At 51.5% G+C, this 13,345-nt stretch overlaps 2 protein-coding genes across 9 annotated transcripts in view; one reads left to right on the top strand and one right to left on the bottom strand.

Moving 5' to 3' along the window:
• The window catches only part of MEA1 (male-enhanced antigen 1), a 172,736-nt gene that overhangs the window by 124,089 nt on the left and 35,302 nt on the right, over nucleotides 1-13,345 (bottom strand). The gene's annotated exons all lie outside the window — the stretch shown is intronic.
• The window catches only part of PTK7 (protein tyrosine kinase 7 (inactive)), an 83,479-nt gene that overhangs the window by 59,598 nt on the left and 10,536 nt on the right, over nucleotides 1-13,345 (top strand). For both annotated transcript variants that reach the window (XM_077998466.1, NM_001261579.1), the window contains 10 exon segments: nucleotides 1,128-1,261; nucleotides 1,415-1,550; nucleotides 1,685-1,804; nucleotides 4,686-4,835; nucleotides 4,949-5,099; nucleotides 5,191-5,318; nucleotides 6,747-6,950; nucleotides 7,784-7,939; nucleotides 8,547-8,779; nucleotides 9,965-10,045. In XM_077998466.1, the coding sequence (XP_077854592.1) occupies nucleotides 1,128-1,261; nucleotides 1,415-1,550; nucleotides 1,685-1,804; nucleotides 4,686-4,835; nucleotides 4,949-5,099; nucleotides 5,191-5,318; nucleotides 6,747-6,950; nucleotides 7,784-7,939; nucleotides 8,547-8,779; nucleotides 9,965-10,045 (1,493 nt within the window).

The following is a 13,345-nucleotide window of genomic DNA, read 5'->3' as shown; positions in this document are numbered from 1 at the left end:
AACCCGGGAGGCGGAGTTTGCAGTGAGCCAAGATCGTGCCGCTGCACTCCAGCCTGGGTGACAGAGCGAGACTGTCTCAAAAAAAAAAAAAAAAAAGGAAGAATATGAATTTTGGAGTCACATAGACGAGAATTTTAAATTCTATCACTATTGGGTATTAGCACATCACCATTACTGCTACTTCTTTTTTTTTTTTTTTTTTTAATTTGAGACGGAGTCTCACTCTTCTGCCCAGACTGGAGTGCAGTGGCGTGATCTCAGTTCACTATGTTGTTCAGGCTGGTTTTGAACTCCTGACCTCAAATGATCTGCCCGCCTTGGCCTCCCAAAGTGCTGGGATTATAGGCGTGAGCCACTGTACCCAGCCACTATTACTTCTTTGAACATCTGTTTTCTTAGCTGTAAAATGGGTGTTGGAATACATATCTTGGGTTTTTTTTTTGTTTTTTTAGAGATGGGGGTCTCACTCTGTTGCCCAGGCTAGAGTGCAGTGTCTTATAGCAACCCTCCCGCCTCGGCCTGGGATTACAAAGTGCTGGGATTATAGGTGTGAGCCACCGTTCCCTGCCTACCATGGGGATTTATAACTAAGATAATGTTAACTAAGTTAATTAATGTGACAATTAACTAAGATAATGTTCAAAAGACGTTGGTGGCCAGACGTGGTGGCTCACACCTATAATCTTAGCACTTTGGGAGGCCAAGGAGGGAGGACTGCTTGAGACCAGGAGTTTGAGACCAGCCTGGGCAACATAGCAAGACCTCATCACTACAAAAAATACAAAAATTAGCCAAGTATTGTGGTGCATACCTGTGGTCCCAGCTATTTGGGAGGCTGAGGTGGGAAAATCACTTGAGCTTATGAGTTCGAGACTGTAGTGAGCCATAACTGTGTCACTGTACTCCAGTCTGGGTGACAGAGTGAGAACTTGTCTTAAAAGAAAAAAACAAAAACAAAAAAAAGGTGCTGGCACCTGGGTCTTCCTTAAAGGGAAACTCCTGCCATCTGAGTAGCATGGGGCTTCTGAACTCAGGGCCTAGAATGGTAGTAGAATTTCTTGGAGTTGGGTCCTTTGGTTTTGGAGACCTGTGAAGCAGCCTTCACTGTTTCCTTCCTGTCCGTCTAGCTGTGCCCACTTGGCTGAAGAAGCCCCAAGACAGCCAGCTGGAGGAAGGCAAACCTGGCTACTTGCATTGCCTGACCCAGGCCACACCAAAACCCACAGTTGTCTGGTACAGAAACCAGATGCTCATCTCAGAGGTGAGAAAGAAGAATGTTACTATTGGATGGGCGGGGCCTTCCCTCCACCTGCCCTCTTCTGTGCTCACCTCCATAGCACTCTTTCCCTGGAGGCAGCCTCTAGGGAGAGGTGGATGTGGGTTCAGGCTCTGAGGCCTCTCGCCTGTGCTGCAGGACTCACGGTTCGAGGTCTTCAAGAATGGGACCTTGCGCATCAACAACGTGGAGGTGTACGATGGGACATGGTACCGTTGTGTGAGCAGCACCCCAGCTGGCAGCATCGAGGCGCAAGCCCGTGTCCAAGTGCTGGGTGAGCCAGCATGTCTTGGGGGAGCACCCTTCCCGGCTAGGCAGGAGAGGAAAGGGGAGGGAGCAGCAGGCCTGGCCACAGCCTCTCCAGTGGCCCCAATTCCTCCTCTTTCCACCCACCCTCTGCTGAAACAGAAAAGCTCAAGTTCACACCACCACCCCAGCCGCAGCAGTGCATGGAGTTTGACAAGGAGGCCACGGTGCCCTGCTCAGCCACAGGCCGAGAGAAGCCCACTATTAAGTGGGAACGGGCAGGTGGGTATAGTGCCAGCATAGGGTGGGGGCAGGCAGGGCAGTCCACTGATCAGATGCATACCTGAGGGCCCCGCACCGTGCCCAGAAATGTGGAGACTAGACAAGCAATGCAGGGCTGATGTATAGTTGAGTTAGGAAGGAAAAAGCCAGACACAGAAGAGGTCAGATTACAGCCTTGGACAACATGGAAGACGACTCAAGGCAACAAGTGATTGGATTGGTCCAGACAATGCTATAAAGTCCTCCCTTCTCCCTTTCCAAAATCGTTTATCTTTTCCAACATAAAAATTACATGGAGGCCGAGCACAGTGGCTCACGCCTGTAATCCCAACACTTTGGGAAGCCGAGGTGGGTGGCTCACTTGAGGCCAGGAGTTTGAGGTCAGCCTCAAACTGGTTTCAAACATGGTGAAACCGCATCTTTACTAAAAATGCAGAAGTTAGCCAGGTGTGGTGGCACATGCTTGCAATCCCAGCTACTCAGGAGGCTGAAGCAGGCAGAGGCTGCAGTGGGCCGAGATCATGCCATTGCACTAGAGTCTGGGTGACAGAGTGAGACTCTGACTCAAAAAAAGAAAAATTACATGGGCTCCTTTAGAAAATACTGGGAGAGGCTGGGCGCGGTGGCTCAAGCCTGTAATCCCAGCACTTTGGGAGGCCGAGGTGGGCGGATCACGAGGTCAGGAGATGGAGACCATCCTGGCAAACACAGTGAAACCTCGTCTCTATTAAAAATACAAAAAATTAGCCGGACGTGGTGGCGGGCACCTGTAGTCCCAGCTACTTGGGAGGCTGAGGCAGGAGAATGGCGTGAACCCGGGAGGCGGAGCTTGCGGTGAGCCGAGATCGCGCCACTGCACTCTAGCCTGGGCGACAGAGCAAGACTCTGTCTCAAAAAAAAAAAAAAAAAAAAAAAAAATTTAGCCAAGGGTGGTGGCATGTGCCTGTAGTCCCAGCTACTCGGGAGGCTGAGACAGGAGAATTGTTTGAACCTAGGATGTGGGAGGTTGCAGTGAGCCGAGATTGTGCCACTGTAGTCCAGCCTGGGCAACAGAGCAAGACTCGGTCTCAAAAAAAAAGAAAAAAAAATATATTAGTTGGTGGAAAAAATGCACAGTCCTGCCATTTATCGTCTTTGGGTATATGTCTTCTTTTTCTGTGTGTATGTTTTTCTTTTTTTACCTAGCAGTTTTATTGTATATATAGTTTCAGTTATTAAATTTACATGATTGGCCAAGTGTGGTAGCTCACACCTGTAATCCTAGCACTTTGGGAGGCTGAGGTGGGAGGATTGCTTGAGCCCAGGAGTTCAAGACCAACCTGGGCAATATAGGGAGACCCTGTCTCTACAAAAAATTAAAAAATTAGCCAGGCATGGGTGGTGCATGCCTGTAGACATGCTTATTGTAGAAGTAGACAATACAGATAACTACGTAGTTTAAAAAAATTTTTTTTTTTTTTTTTTTTTGAGACGGAGTCTCACGCTGTTGCCCAGGCTGGAGTGCAGTGGCGTGATCTCGGCTCACTGCAAGCTCCGCCTCCCGGGTTCCCGCCATTCTCCTGCCTCAGCCTCCTGAGTAGCTGGGACTACAGGCGCCCGCCACCGCGCCCGGCTAATTTTTTGTATTTTTAGTAGAGATGGGGTTTCACTGTGGTCTCGATCTCCTGACCTTGTGATCCGCCCGCCTCGGCCTCCCAAAGTGCTGGGATTACAGGCTTGAGCCACCGCGCCCGGCTAAAAAATATTTTTAAAAAGCGTTTATTTTTATGTTTTTTTATAACTGTAATTTTATACCCTCTTTTACTTACCATTGTCAAGCATTTCCGCACATCTTTATATACTCTTCATGAATATTTGTTTTGATGATCCTAATAATATTTCAACGATTAGATTCACTGTAATTTACTTAACTGTTCCTTAAATGTTGGAGATTTGGGTTGTTAACCTCCCAACCACCCACCCCCATTTTTTTCATTACTGCAATAAACATCTTTTTTTTTTTTTTTTTGGTTGAGATGGAGTCTCGCTCTGTCACCCAGGCTGGAGTGCAGTGGCGTGATCTCGGCTCACTGCAACCTCCACTGCCTCCTGGGTTCACACCATTCTCCTGCCTCAGCCTCCCGAGTAGCTGGGACTACAGGCGCCCGCCACCTCGCCTGGCTAGTTTTTTTGTATTTTTTTAGTAGAGACGGGGTTTCACCATGTTAGCCAGGATGGTCTCGATCTCCTGACTTCGTGATCCACCCGTCTCGGCCTCCCAAAGTGCTGGGATTACAGGCTTGAGCTACCGTGCCCAGGCTGCAATAAACATCTTTAAGCCAAAGTTTTCTGGATTTAGGTTTATTTACTTTGGGAAAGATTCCCAGAATTGGAATAATTACGCATGAAAGGGGGTATGAACATTTTTATAGCCCTTGATGTGAGTTGGCAAATTGTTTTTTAAAAGGTTGGACCAATTTTGACATTTCCACCTAGAGTGAGAGAGTAGAGTTGTAGATTTTGAGGAGGAAGTAGGCTCCCTCTGCTCAGGTCTGGGGGAACTTTCTGGGAGAGGTGAGGCTCAAAATGCATCTACAGCCTGGGATGGCAAAGAGCGGGAATGGGCTCTAGGAGGGAGAAGTGACAGGCAGCGGGGTAGGGACAGGGCCAATCTGGGCCCAAACAGAGTCTGGTTTGGCAGAAGTGAAATGTCACACAGGGCAATAGGAGGAAGAGGTGAGACTGAAGAATTGGAAGGGGGTAAATAACGGGGGGCTTCTAACACCTGGCTGAGGAGTTTGGACTTTGCCTGTGTTTTGGAGTCGAGGTGAGGGACTGAGGCATTGTCAGCCATCTGTGTAACCCTGATCCTTTCCATAATTTCCCTTTGTTACTCCTGCAGATGGGAGCAGCCTTCCAGAGTGGGTGACAGACAACGCTGGGACCCTACATTTTGCCCGGGTGACTCGAGATGACGCTGGCAACTACACTTGCATTGCCTCCAATGGGCCACAGGGCCAGATTCGTGCCCATGTCCAGCTCACTGTGGCAGGTGCGACCGTGGCAGGGCCCTTCAGCTGGGAGGGCTCTTTAGGGTAGCACCATGTACCCTGCCAGCCCCTTGGCTCACTCCTCCCTGCCCCTCGCTGGTCTCTTTCCTTCCAGTTTTTATCACCTTCAAAGTAGAGCCAGAGCGCACGACTGTGTACCAGGGCCACACAGCCCTGCTGCAGTGTGAGGCCCAGGGGGACCCTAAGCCACTGATTCAGTGGAAGGGCAAGGACCGCATCCTGGACCCCACCAAGCTGGGACCCAGGTAGGGCTGCCTCCCTCCCATACCCGCCCCTCCTCTCCTGCAGTGCCCACTCCCTGCGAGCTGGCCAGCGCTGTGGCTTCTCCCCTGGCAGGATGCACATCTTCCAGAATGGCTCCCTGGTGATCCACGACGTGGCCCCTGAGGACTCAGGCCGCTACACCTGCATTGCAGGCAACAGCTGCAACATCAAGCACACGGAGGCCCCCCTCTATGTCGTGGGTATGGGCTGGGGAGGGGTGTCCTGCACAGGAAGTGGTAGACCCAGACATTTGTCACCTTGTACTCAGTCAGCCCCTGTGTACAGAACATGACACAGAAGCCATTTTTGTGGCAGAGGAGGGGATTCGGCTGTCTCACCATGCCACTGCACAGTCTTAGAGTCCTTGCTCAGAGCCGGGCTGTCGTTTATTTAACATCCCATGGTCGGTGGGTGTGTGTGTGTGTTGCAGGGGAGGGTGTTCTCTTCCTACAGTGCTGCCTCCCAGGTTCTTGCAGCAGCCACACATACCTCTGGGTGGCTGGGGAGCAGGACCAGGTCAGAATGCAGTAGGACAAGGTTCTTTTCTCCAGGAGGCCCAGAGAGAATGATGGGTCCAGTAAAAGGCCCTGTACTTAACTCTGTGCCCCTGGGAGACTTATTTCTCCTCTGGGGACTTGTTTCTACATCCACAGGTGAAGGTGGTTTAAATGAGAAGCTCTCAAACTTTCTTGGTTTGGCAGCATTATTTTTCTAGACAAAGTATAATGTGAAAGTTTAAATGGATGAAAATGAAGTGAGGAGGCCCCTTGGTGGGAGCCACTGGGGTGTGTGTGGCAGTGGGGGGATCCTGCATGTTCTCTCTCCCTTCATTCCCCCAATGCCTCTTGAGACCCCTCGGTGGGGGCCATTGAAAGGTCTCTAGACCAGCAGATCCCTTCTACAGATCTGTTCATTGAAAAACCTGCTCTGTGCCAGGCAGTGCCTGGAATTCTAAACCTGAAACTCCCAAATGTTGCTCTCGGGGCCTGGCTTACATTATCAAGTCCCTTGGGAAGCTTCTTTTTTTTTTTTTTTTTTTTTTTTTGAGACAGAGTCTCACTGTGTTGCCCAGGCTGGAGTGCAGTGGCGTGATCTCAGCTCACTGCAAGCTCCGCCTCCTGGGTTCACGTCATTCTCCCGCCTCAGCCTCCTGAGTAGCTGGGACTACAGGCGCCCGCCACCATGCCCGGCTAATTTTTTGTATGTTTTAGTAGAGACGGGGTTTCACCGTGTTAGCCAGGATGGTCTCGATCTCCTGACCTGGTGATCCACCCACCTCGGCCTCCCAAAGTGCTGGGATTACAGGCTTGAGCCACCGCGCCCGGCCGGGAAGCTTCTTAACAAATAGCGTGGGTTTGTGGTGGCTCCCTGACAGGTGTGCGTATCTGTGTCGCCTGCCTTGACTTGCGATGCAGAGCCAGCTTGGGAACCCTGGCCTCATCTCCTTCAGAGTCTTCCTTTGACCTCAGTGGGGCATGAGGACCTGCTGGCCCTTGTTAAAGCCAGTGAAGGTGGTGACCCTCCCGGGCCATCTGTTGTCCCGTTGATGGGGTTGGGAGGAGTTAGTGGAGAAGCAGGGCTTGTTTTGCTTAGCAGCGCCTGCCCAGACCCATGTGTGTGTTTCTCAGACAAGCCTGTGCCGGAGGAGTCGGAGGGCCCTGGCAGCCCTCCCCCCTACAAGATGATCCAGACCATTGGGCTGTCGGTGGGTGCCGCTGTGGCCTACATCATCGCCGTGCTGGGTCTCATGTTCTACTGCAAGAAGCGCTGCAAAGCCAAGCGGCTGCAGAAGCAGCCCGAGGGCGAGGAGCCAGAGATGGAATGCCTCAACGGTGAGGGGCCCTGGAGGGGGAGGTGGTACCCGTGTGTAGGAGCTGAGCGCCCTCCCGCGGCCACGGAGGGGAGAGCGCCAGCCCTCAGGAAACCGAGTGGCTGTTGCTGGATCTTGGAGCTGGGGCTGCCACACCCCTAGTGGGAAGCCTGGAGTTGGCTGATTCCCAGGGCCTCGGCTTCTGAGCAACCTGGCTTGAGACTTCTTCATTGGAGCCCCTGGGACCAGCTTCCTATGATTCCCTGCTGTTTCCTACTCCCAGCAGGAAACCACAGATATCATTAGTATACGTATACATGTTGCTGTTGCACGTCTTGTTTCCCCCCATGAGTCTAAGAGTTCCCCCAAGGGCAGGCTTTCCGTTTACTTCCCTTCTCCTATCCCCACTTCCCTGGACTGGGAGCTCCCTGAGGTCATTACTGGGTCTCCTATCAGCTCAGGTGTTCAGGAACAGGGGTTGGGTCTCCATTATTGTGATTTTCCCTTTGTGCCTGTTTAGGACTTTGCCCAATAGGAGGCCCCATGAAAGCAACAATCCTTATGTGTAGCTATGGTATTCAGGGACCAGTGATTCAGATTAGACGTCTGCAGTTGGCTTCATCTCAGAAGTTGTAATCAGCTGCATCACTAAGGGGTCATACCCTAGGGGATGCCCATACTTCCCCCACCCAGCCCCAGCCCCATCATTTTATCATTTGGGCTTGCCCCTTCATGTGGAGTATTGTGATTGGACCCAAGTTGTCAAGAGTGGAAGACCAGGGGACAGAACAGAAATCCCCGTGGTGGCCAGAGTGTCAGGTCTCATCGTGACGCTCCTGTCCTCCTTCTTCCCAGGTGGGCCTTTGCAGAACGGGCAGCCCTCAGCAGAGATCCAAGAGGAAGTGGCCTTGACCAGCTTGGGCTCTGGCCCCACGGCCACCAACAAACGCCACAGCACAAGTGATAAGATGCACTTCCCACGGTCCAGCCTGCAGCCTATCACCACGCTGGGTATGTCGCCTTGACTACAGCTGCCCCTGCCTAACTGCAAGTCACCCGCTGTGTCTTGAGGCTGGGTACAGGCTAGTGTTCCGAAATCCCTGAAACCTAGAATGTTAGAGATGGACGGAAGTGTAGGTAGAGATCTAGCCCAGTGTGGCCCCAGAGCCTGTTATTCACTGCCTTTGTACAGATTTTGTCATTGCTGTGTACTACCTGTAGTATTATTTACTTGATGTTTTATTTAAATTGATTCTTTAAAAAAACAGACAACAACAGAAAAGCTAAGTTACCTTTATTGTAGGAAAAAATATGAGAAATCATGGGTTTGTCATAGTTTTTTCCTAGCATACGTTAAGACATGTTTACCGTGAGCCACCAAAAATTCTCATGCGAGTCACCCTTTGGAAAATGCTGAATATTAGTCCAACCCTTTTATTTTGCTGCTGGAGACACTGAAGCCTAAGGAGGGAGGGGGTCACAGCGGAACCGGAACCGGGTCTCATGCCCAGCCCAGGTGGGTGAGTCCCCACTGTAGTAGAGGCTAGGCCCCTCCCCCAGGTCAGGAGCTGCCTCTGCCTGGGTGAAGGTGGTTGGCTGACTCAGACTGTACCCACAGGAAAGAGTGAGTTTGGGGAGGTGTTCCTGGCAAAGGCTCAGGGCTTGGAGGAGGGAGTGGCGGAGACCCTGGTACTTGTGAAGAGCCTGCAGAGCAAGGACGAGCAGCAGCAGCTGGACTTCCGGAGGGAGTTGGAGATGTTTGGGAAGCTGAACCACGCCAACGTGGTGCGGCTCCTGGGGCTCTGCCGGGAGGCTGAGCCCCATTACATGGTGCTGGAATATGTGGACCTGGTATGCTGTTGGCAGGGGACGCGGGGGTCTCGGGTAGGGAGGGCAGTGTCCTACACAGGTGGGAGTCGGGGGCTGGAGCACCGTGAAAACCTTGTCTCGTGTGGTCTCAGTCGAGACCTCACCTGCCTGCTGTTACACCTTGCCCACCTTGCGATGCTCAGCTTCTGCCTTCCCGCTCTTGGATGCCTGCGTTCCCTTTATCAGCACCCAGTCTTTCCATCTGTATCTTGGGGGAGGGGTTGGTCCTAAATTCTTCTGGGACTTCTCACTGTCACACTGCAGGGATGCCTTCCAGGTCATCTTCTCTGACTCCTGTTTTCTTTGGTTTGTTATTTTTTCCTCCCCAAAAGCTTGTCCCCACTTGAGAATAAATATATAAGAACCCACTTTCCTTCCCTCCTTCCTAGCACCACTTGTGACCTGAGTGTTACCCCAGCCACCAGCCTTCTCCTCTCCACTCAGGGCATCGTTCCCAGAGCTGTGCCTTCCTCTTCATTCCCCAACTGGTCCCAGCCCTCACCCCATGGTCCTCAAACTGCTGCTTGTCAAATCCCTAGCTCTGGGGCAAGAGCAGGCAGGAGTCCTATCAATCTTTCCATTAACAAGTACTTATGCAACTGGGCACAGTGGTTCACACTTGTAATCCCAGCACTTTGGGAAGCTGAGGCAGGAGGATCACTTGAGACTGGAGTCTGAGACCAGCCTGGTCAACATAGCAAGACTCTGTCTCTACAAAAAGTTAAAAACAAACAAACAAGTACTTATGAATGCTTGATGTATGTTTCTGCTGCTGGCGTTCTCCTCTGTTTGTTTCTATTAAATTGTAAAGCTCTGGAGGACAGGGGTTTCCTCTCCGGAATATTTGAGGACAGAGGGTAGGGGACTGTTTTCCTCTTGGCTCACTGAAGATAGGGGCTCTGCTGCCCCACCTGTCTGGAGGTTCCCCTTGGGGTAAAAATGCCAATTCTCCTCTCTTTCTGACTGAGAGAGCCTCTAGGAGACGTCTCTTGTATGTTTTTAAAGTTCTGTACTCGCAGTGAACTTTCCCCAGGAAAGGGGCCCAGGCTAGCTTAGGCCTTCTCACTGCCTCCCCAGGCAGGAATTCCGCGAGCACCTGCTTTGTCTGAGGCTTTACAGCCAATGGCTCTGCACTGACCTGAGCATGATGCCTGGCTTTTCCCTTAGGGAGACCTCAAGCAGTTCCTGAGGATTTCCAAGAGCAAGGATGAAAAATTGAAGTCACAGCCCCTCAGCACCAAGCAGAAGGTGAGGACGGAGTGAAGGAGGGAGGGAGAGGGTGCCCAGGGAGCAACAGAGGCACCATTTATTGAGGGCTCTCTATGGGCCAGGCCCTATGGTAAGAACTTCACATGTGTTACCGTAATTATCATGGTAGTCCTCTGAAATATATACTACTATCCCCATTTTGTGGATGAAGACATTGAGGCTTACGAGGTTGTATGACCTGTCCCAGGTCATGTATCCTGGAACTGGCTTTGCATTGCCATGCTGGCTTCACGGAGAAGAGCTACCCTCGGACCTTGCCCCTGGGCAGGAGCTTGCATTGGAGCAGGACGCCTGCCCATCTGCAGTGAGCTCTGAGCTGGAGAAGCAGCAAGCAGTCCGAGTGCAGGGGCCTGCTGGGCTAGGTGTGGGCCTGAGCTTGTTTCTTCAGCTCTAAGTGGAGAAGACTCTTCTGTGAATGGGCTGCCTGCCTGGGTTTCCCCGTCTGTGGTTTGCATCTTGCCCTCTCCCTTGGGTTGTAGCTGCCCAGGCTTTCCTTCTAGTTTTCCTCCTGCCTTCTGCACAAAGATTGTTCTGGGCACAGAGCCCTGGCTGGGGCCCCTGTGGTGGAGCAGACCTCGGTTGAAATAGTGAAGAAGGGAAAACTTGCCTGCTATCCCCTTCCACCTCAGTCCATACCTTTCCAGTGCCTGGGGCTTGCTGTGGCCCGGCCCCTTCTTCCTTCCCTCAGGTTCTTCTTGTCCACAGCCGCCTCCTCTCCCCTCTGAAATGGATCTACTTCCTTCCATGTGACTGGAGAGTCTGCTTCCAAGCTGGCAGTGAAGTGACCTCATAAACCAAATCAGAGCTCGGGGCAGGGTAGGCAGAAGGCTCTGCCCTTTCTCCCAGGGGACCATTCCTTGCCTGCTAGGCTGTCCCAGGTCACAGACTCTAGGGGCAAAACAGAAAGGCATGGCTGGCAGATGAGTCAGGTGAATGGGACCTTGGCTGCCCCCAGTCTCTCTGGGGAAGCAGCTCTGTGCCCTTCAGGCTGGCCCCCTCTTATTACATGTGAATTTACTAAGACCCAGACAGGACAAGTGACCTGGCCTCCTGACACCACACCCCTATTTCCATCCCCATGAAGCTGCAGGAACTCTGTATAGTGGCTGTAGAGGAGAAGCCACAGGATGGGACTTGCTACACCAGCTAAGTGAGATTTCAGGACTGAAGAGCTCACAAATTAGGACACTCACAGAGCCAGTGAATCCTCACAGAGCCAGGTGTGGCCCCAAGGGCCCTTGGGAATGCAAAATTAGAACAGGCATCAGCTAGGTGCAGTGGGAGGCTAAGGCAGGAGGATTGCTTCAACTCAGGAGTTTGAGACCAACCTGGGCAACATAGCAAGACCCGGTCTCTATAACAAATAAAAAGTTAACCGGGCACGGGGGCGTGCCTGTAGTCCCAGCTACTTTCGAGGCTGAGGAGGAAGAATTACTGGAGCCCAGGATGTTGAGGCTGCGGTGAGCCATGATTACAGCACTGCACTCCAGCCTGGGCAACACAGCACAATCCTATCTCAAAGAAGAAAAAAAAAAAAAATGGACAGGCATCTTGCCCTTGGGGCACTTATGATCTAGCGGAGAGATTAGGTACATGAGTATGACCTGTGCCTTACAGACTTGAGGTAAAACAGAAAGCAAGTGGGAGGCATTAAGAGATGTTGAAGGCACCCATGTCCTTCAGGTGGACAGATGGTTGTGGTTAACAAAGAAGTTTTCCTAGGAGAGAAAACCATTTAAGTTTAGTCTGCAAGGACAGGAAGTAGTTGAATGGCAGGAAGGGGATGGCTTCAGGAGTCAGGGGAGTCAAGGTGGGATTCTCTGGCTGGGTTGAGACAGGCTTACAGGAAGTCAGTTACCTTTGTCATGTGATCTAAGGCACTCTATTTGACTGCAAATCATTACCATCTTTGCTAAACATCTTTTTCACACTTTTTTTTTTGCCATAATGTCTTAAATATGATGGGGGAGCTTTAATAAGTTGGGTTCTACACTCTCCAAGGACAATACTCTGCATTACATAGAGAGGATGCTTTAAAAAAAAAAAAAAAAAAAAAAAAGCAGGGCACAGTGGCTCACACCTGCAATGCCAGCACTTTGGGAGGCTGAGGCAGGTGGATCACGAGGTCAGGAGTTCGAGACCAGCCTGGCCAACATGGTAAAACCCCATCTCTACTAAAAATACAAAAATTAGCCAGGCATGGTGGCAGGTGCCTGTAATCTGAGCTACTTGGGAGGCTGAGACAGGAGAATCACTTGAACCCGGGAGGCGAAGGTTGCAGTGAGCCAAGATTGTGCCATTGCACTCTAGCCTGGGAGACAAGAGTGAGACTTTGTCTCAAAAAAAAGAAAAATGCAGGCCAGGCATGGTGGCTCGTACGTGTAATCCCAGCACTTCGGGAGGCCGAGGCGGGCAGATCACTCGAGGCCAGGAGTTCGAGACCAGCCTGGCCAACATGGGAAACCACGTCCCTACTAAAAGTACAAAAAGTACCTGTGCATGGTGTCACGTGCATGTAATTCCAGCTACTCGGGAGGCTGAAGCAGGAGAATAGCTTGAGCCTGGGTGGCGGAGGTTGCAGTGAGCTGAGATCTTGCCACTGTACTCCAGCCTGGGCAACAGGAATCAAACCCTGTCTCAAAACAAAACAGAACAAAAAAAGTAGATTTCTGGAGCATGACTCAGAAGGAGGGAATTAGAGAGTATTTAAGAGTGAGGTCTGAAGACCTGAATTTTTCAAACAAGCTCTCCAGCTGATTCCTAAGCTCATTAAAGTTCAAGGAGCCCTGGTGGAGACTAGTAGCTTTGAAATGCTTTTTGATTATAATCCCTTTTAGGAAATGCATTTTAAGATGGTACGGTAGTATATGCCTGTAATCCCGGCTACTTGGAAGGCTGAGGCCGGAGGATCCCTTGGGCCCAGGAGTTTGAGGCCAGCCTGAGTGACATAGCAAGACCTGCATCACTTAATAACAAAAAAGGAACGCATTTGGCCGGGCGCGGTGGCTCAAGCCTGTAATCCCAGCACTTTGGGAGGCCGAGACGGGCGGATCACAAGGTCAGGAGATCGAGACCAGCCTGGCTAATACGGTGAAACCCCGTCTCTACTAAAAAATACAAAAAACTAGCCGGGTGAGGTGGCGGGCGCCTGTAGTCCCAGCTACTCGGGAGGCTGAGGCAGGAGAATGGCGTAGACCCGGGAGGCGGAGCTTGCAGTGAGCTGAGATGCGGCCACTGCACTCCAGCCTGGGCGACAGAGCGAGACTCCATCTCAAAAAA

The sequence above is a fragment of the Macaca mulatta genome, chromosome 4, assembly GCF_049350105.2.
Source record: "Macaca mulatta isolate MMU2019108-1 chromosome 4, T2T-MMU8v2.0, whole genome shotgun sequence".
In the NCBI taxonomy this organism is placed as follows: Eukaryota; Metazoa; Chordata; class Mammalia; order Primates; family Cercopithecidae; genus Macaca; species Macaca mulatta.
The sequence above is the reverse complement of the archived record's forward strand: the minus strand, read 5'-3'. Positions and strand labels throughout refer to the sequence as shown.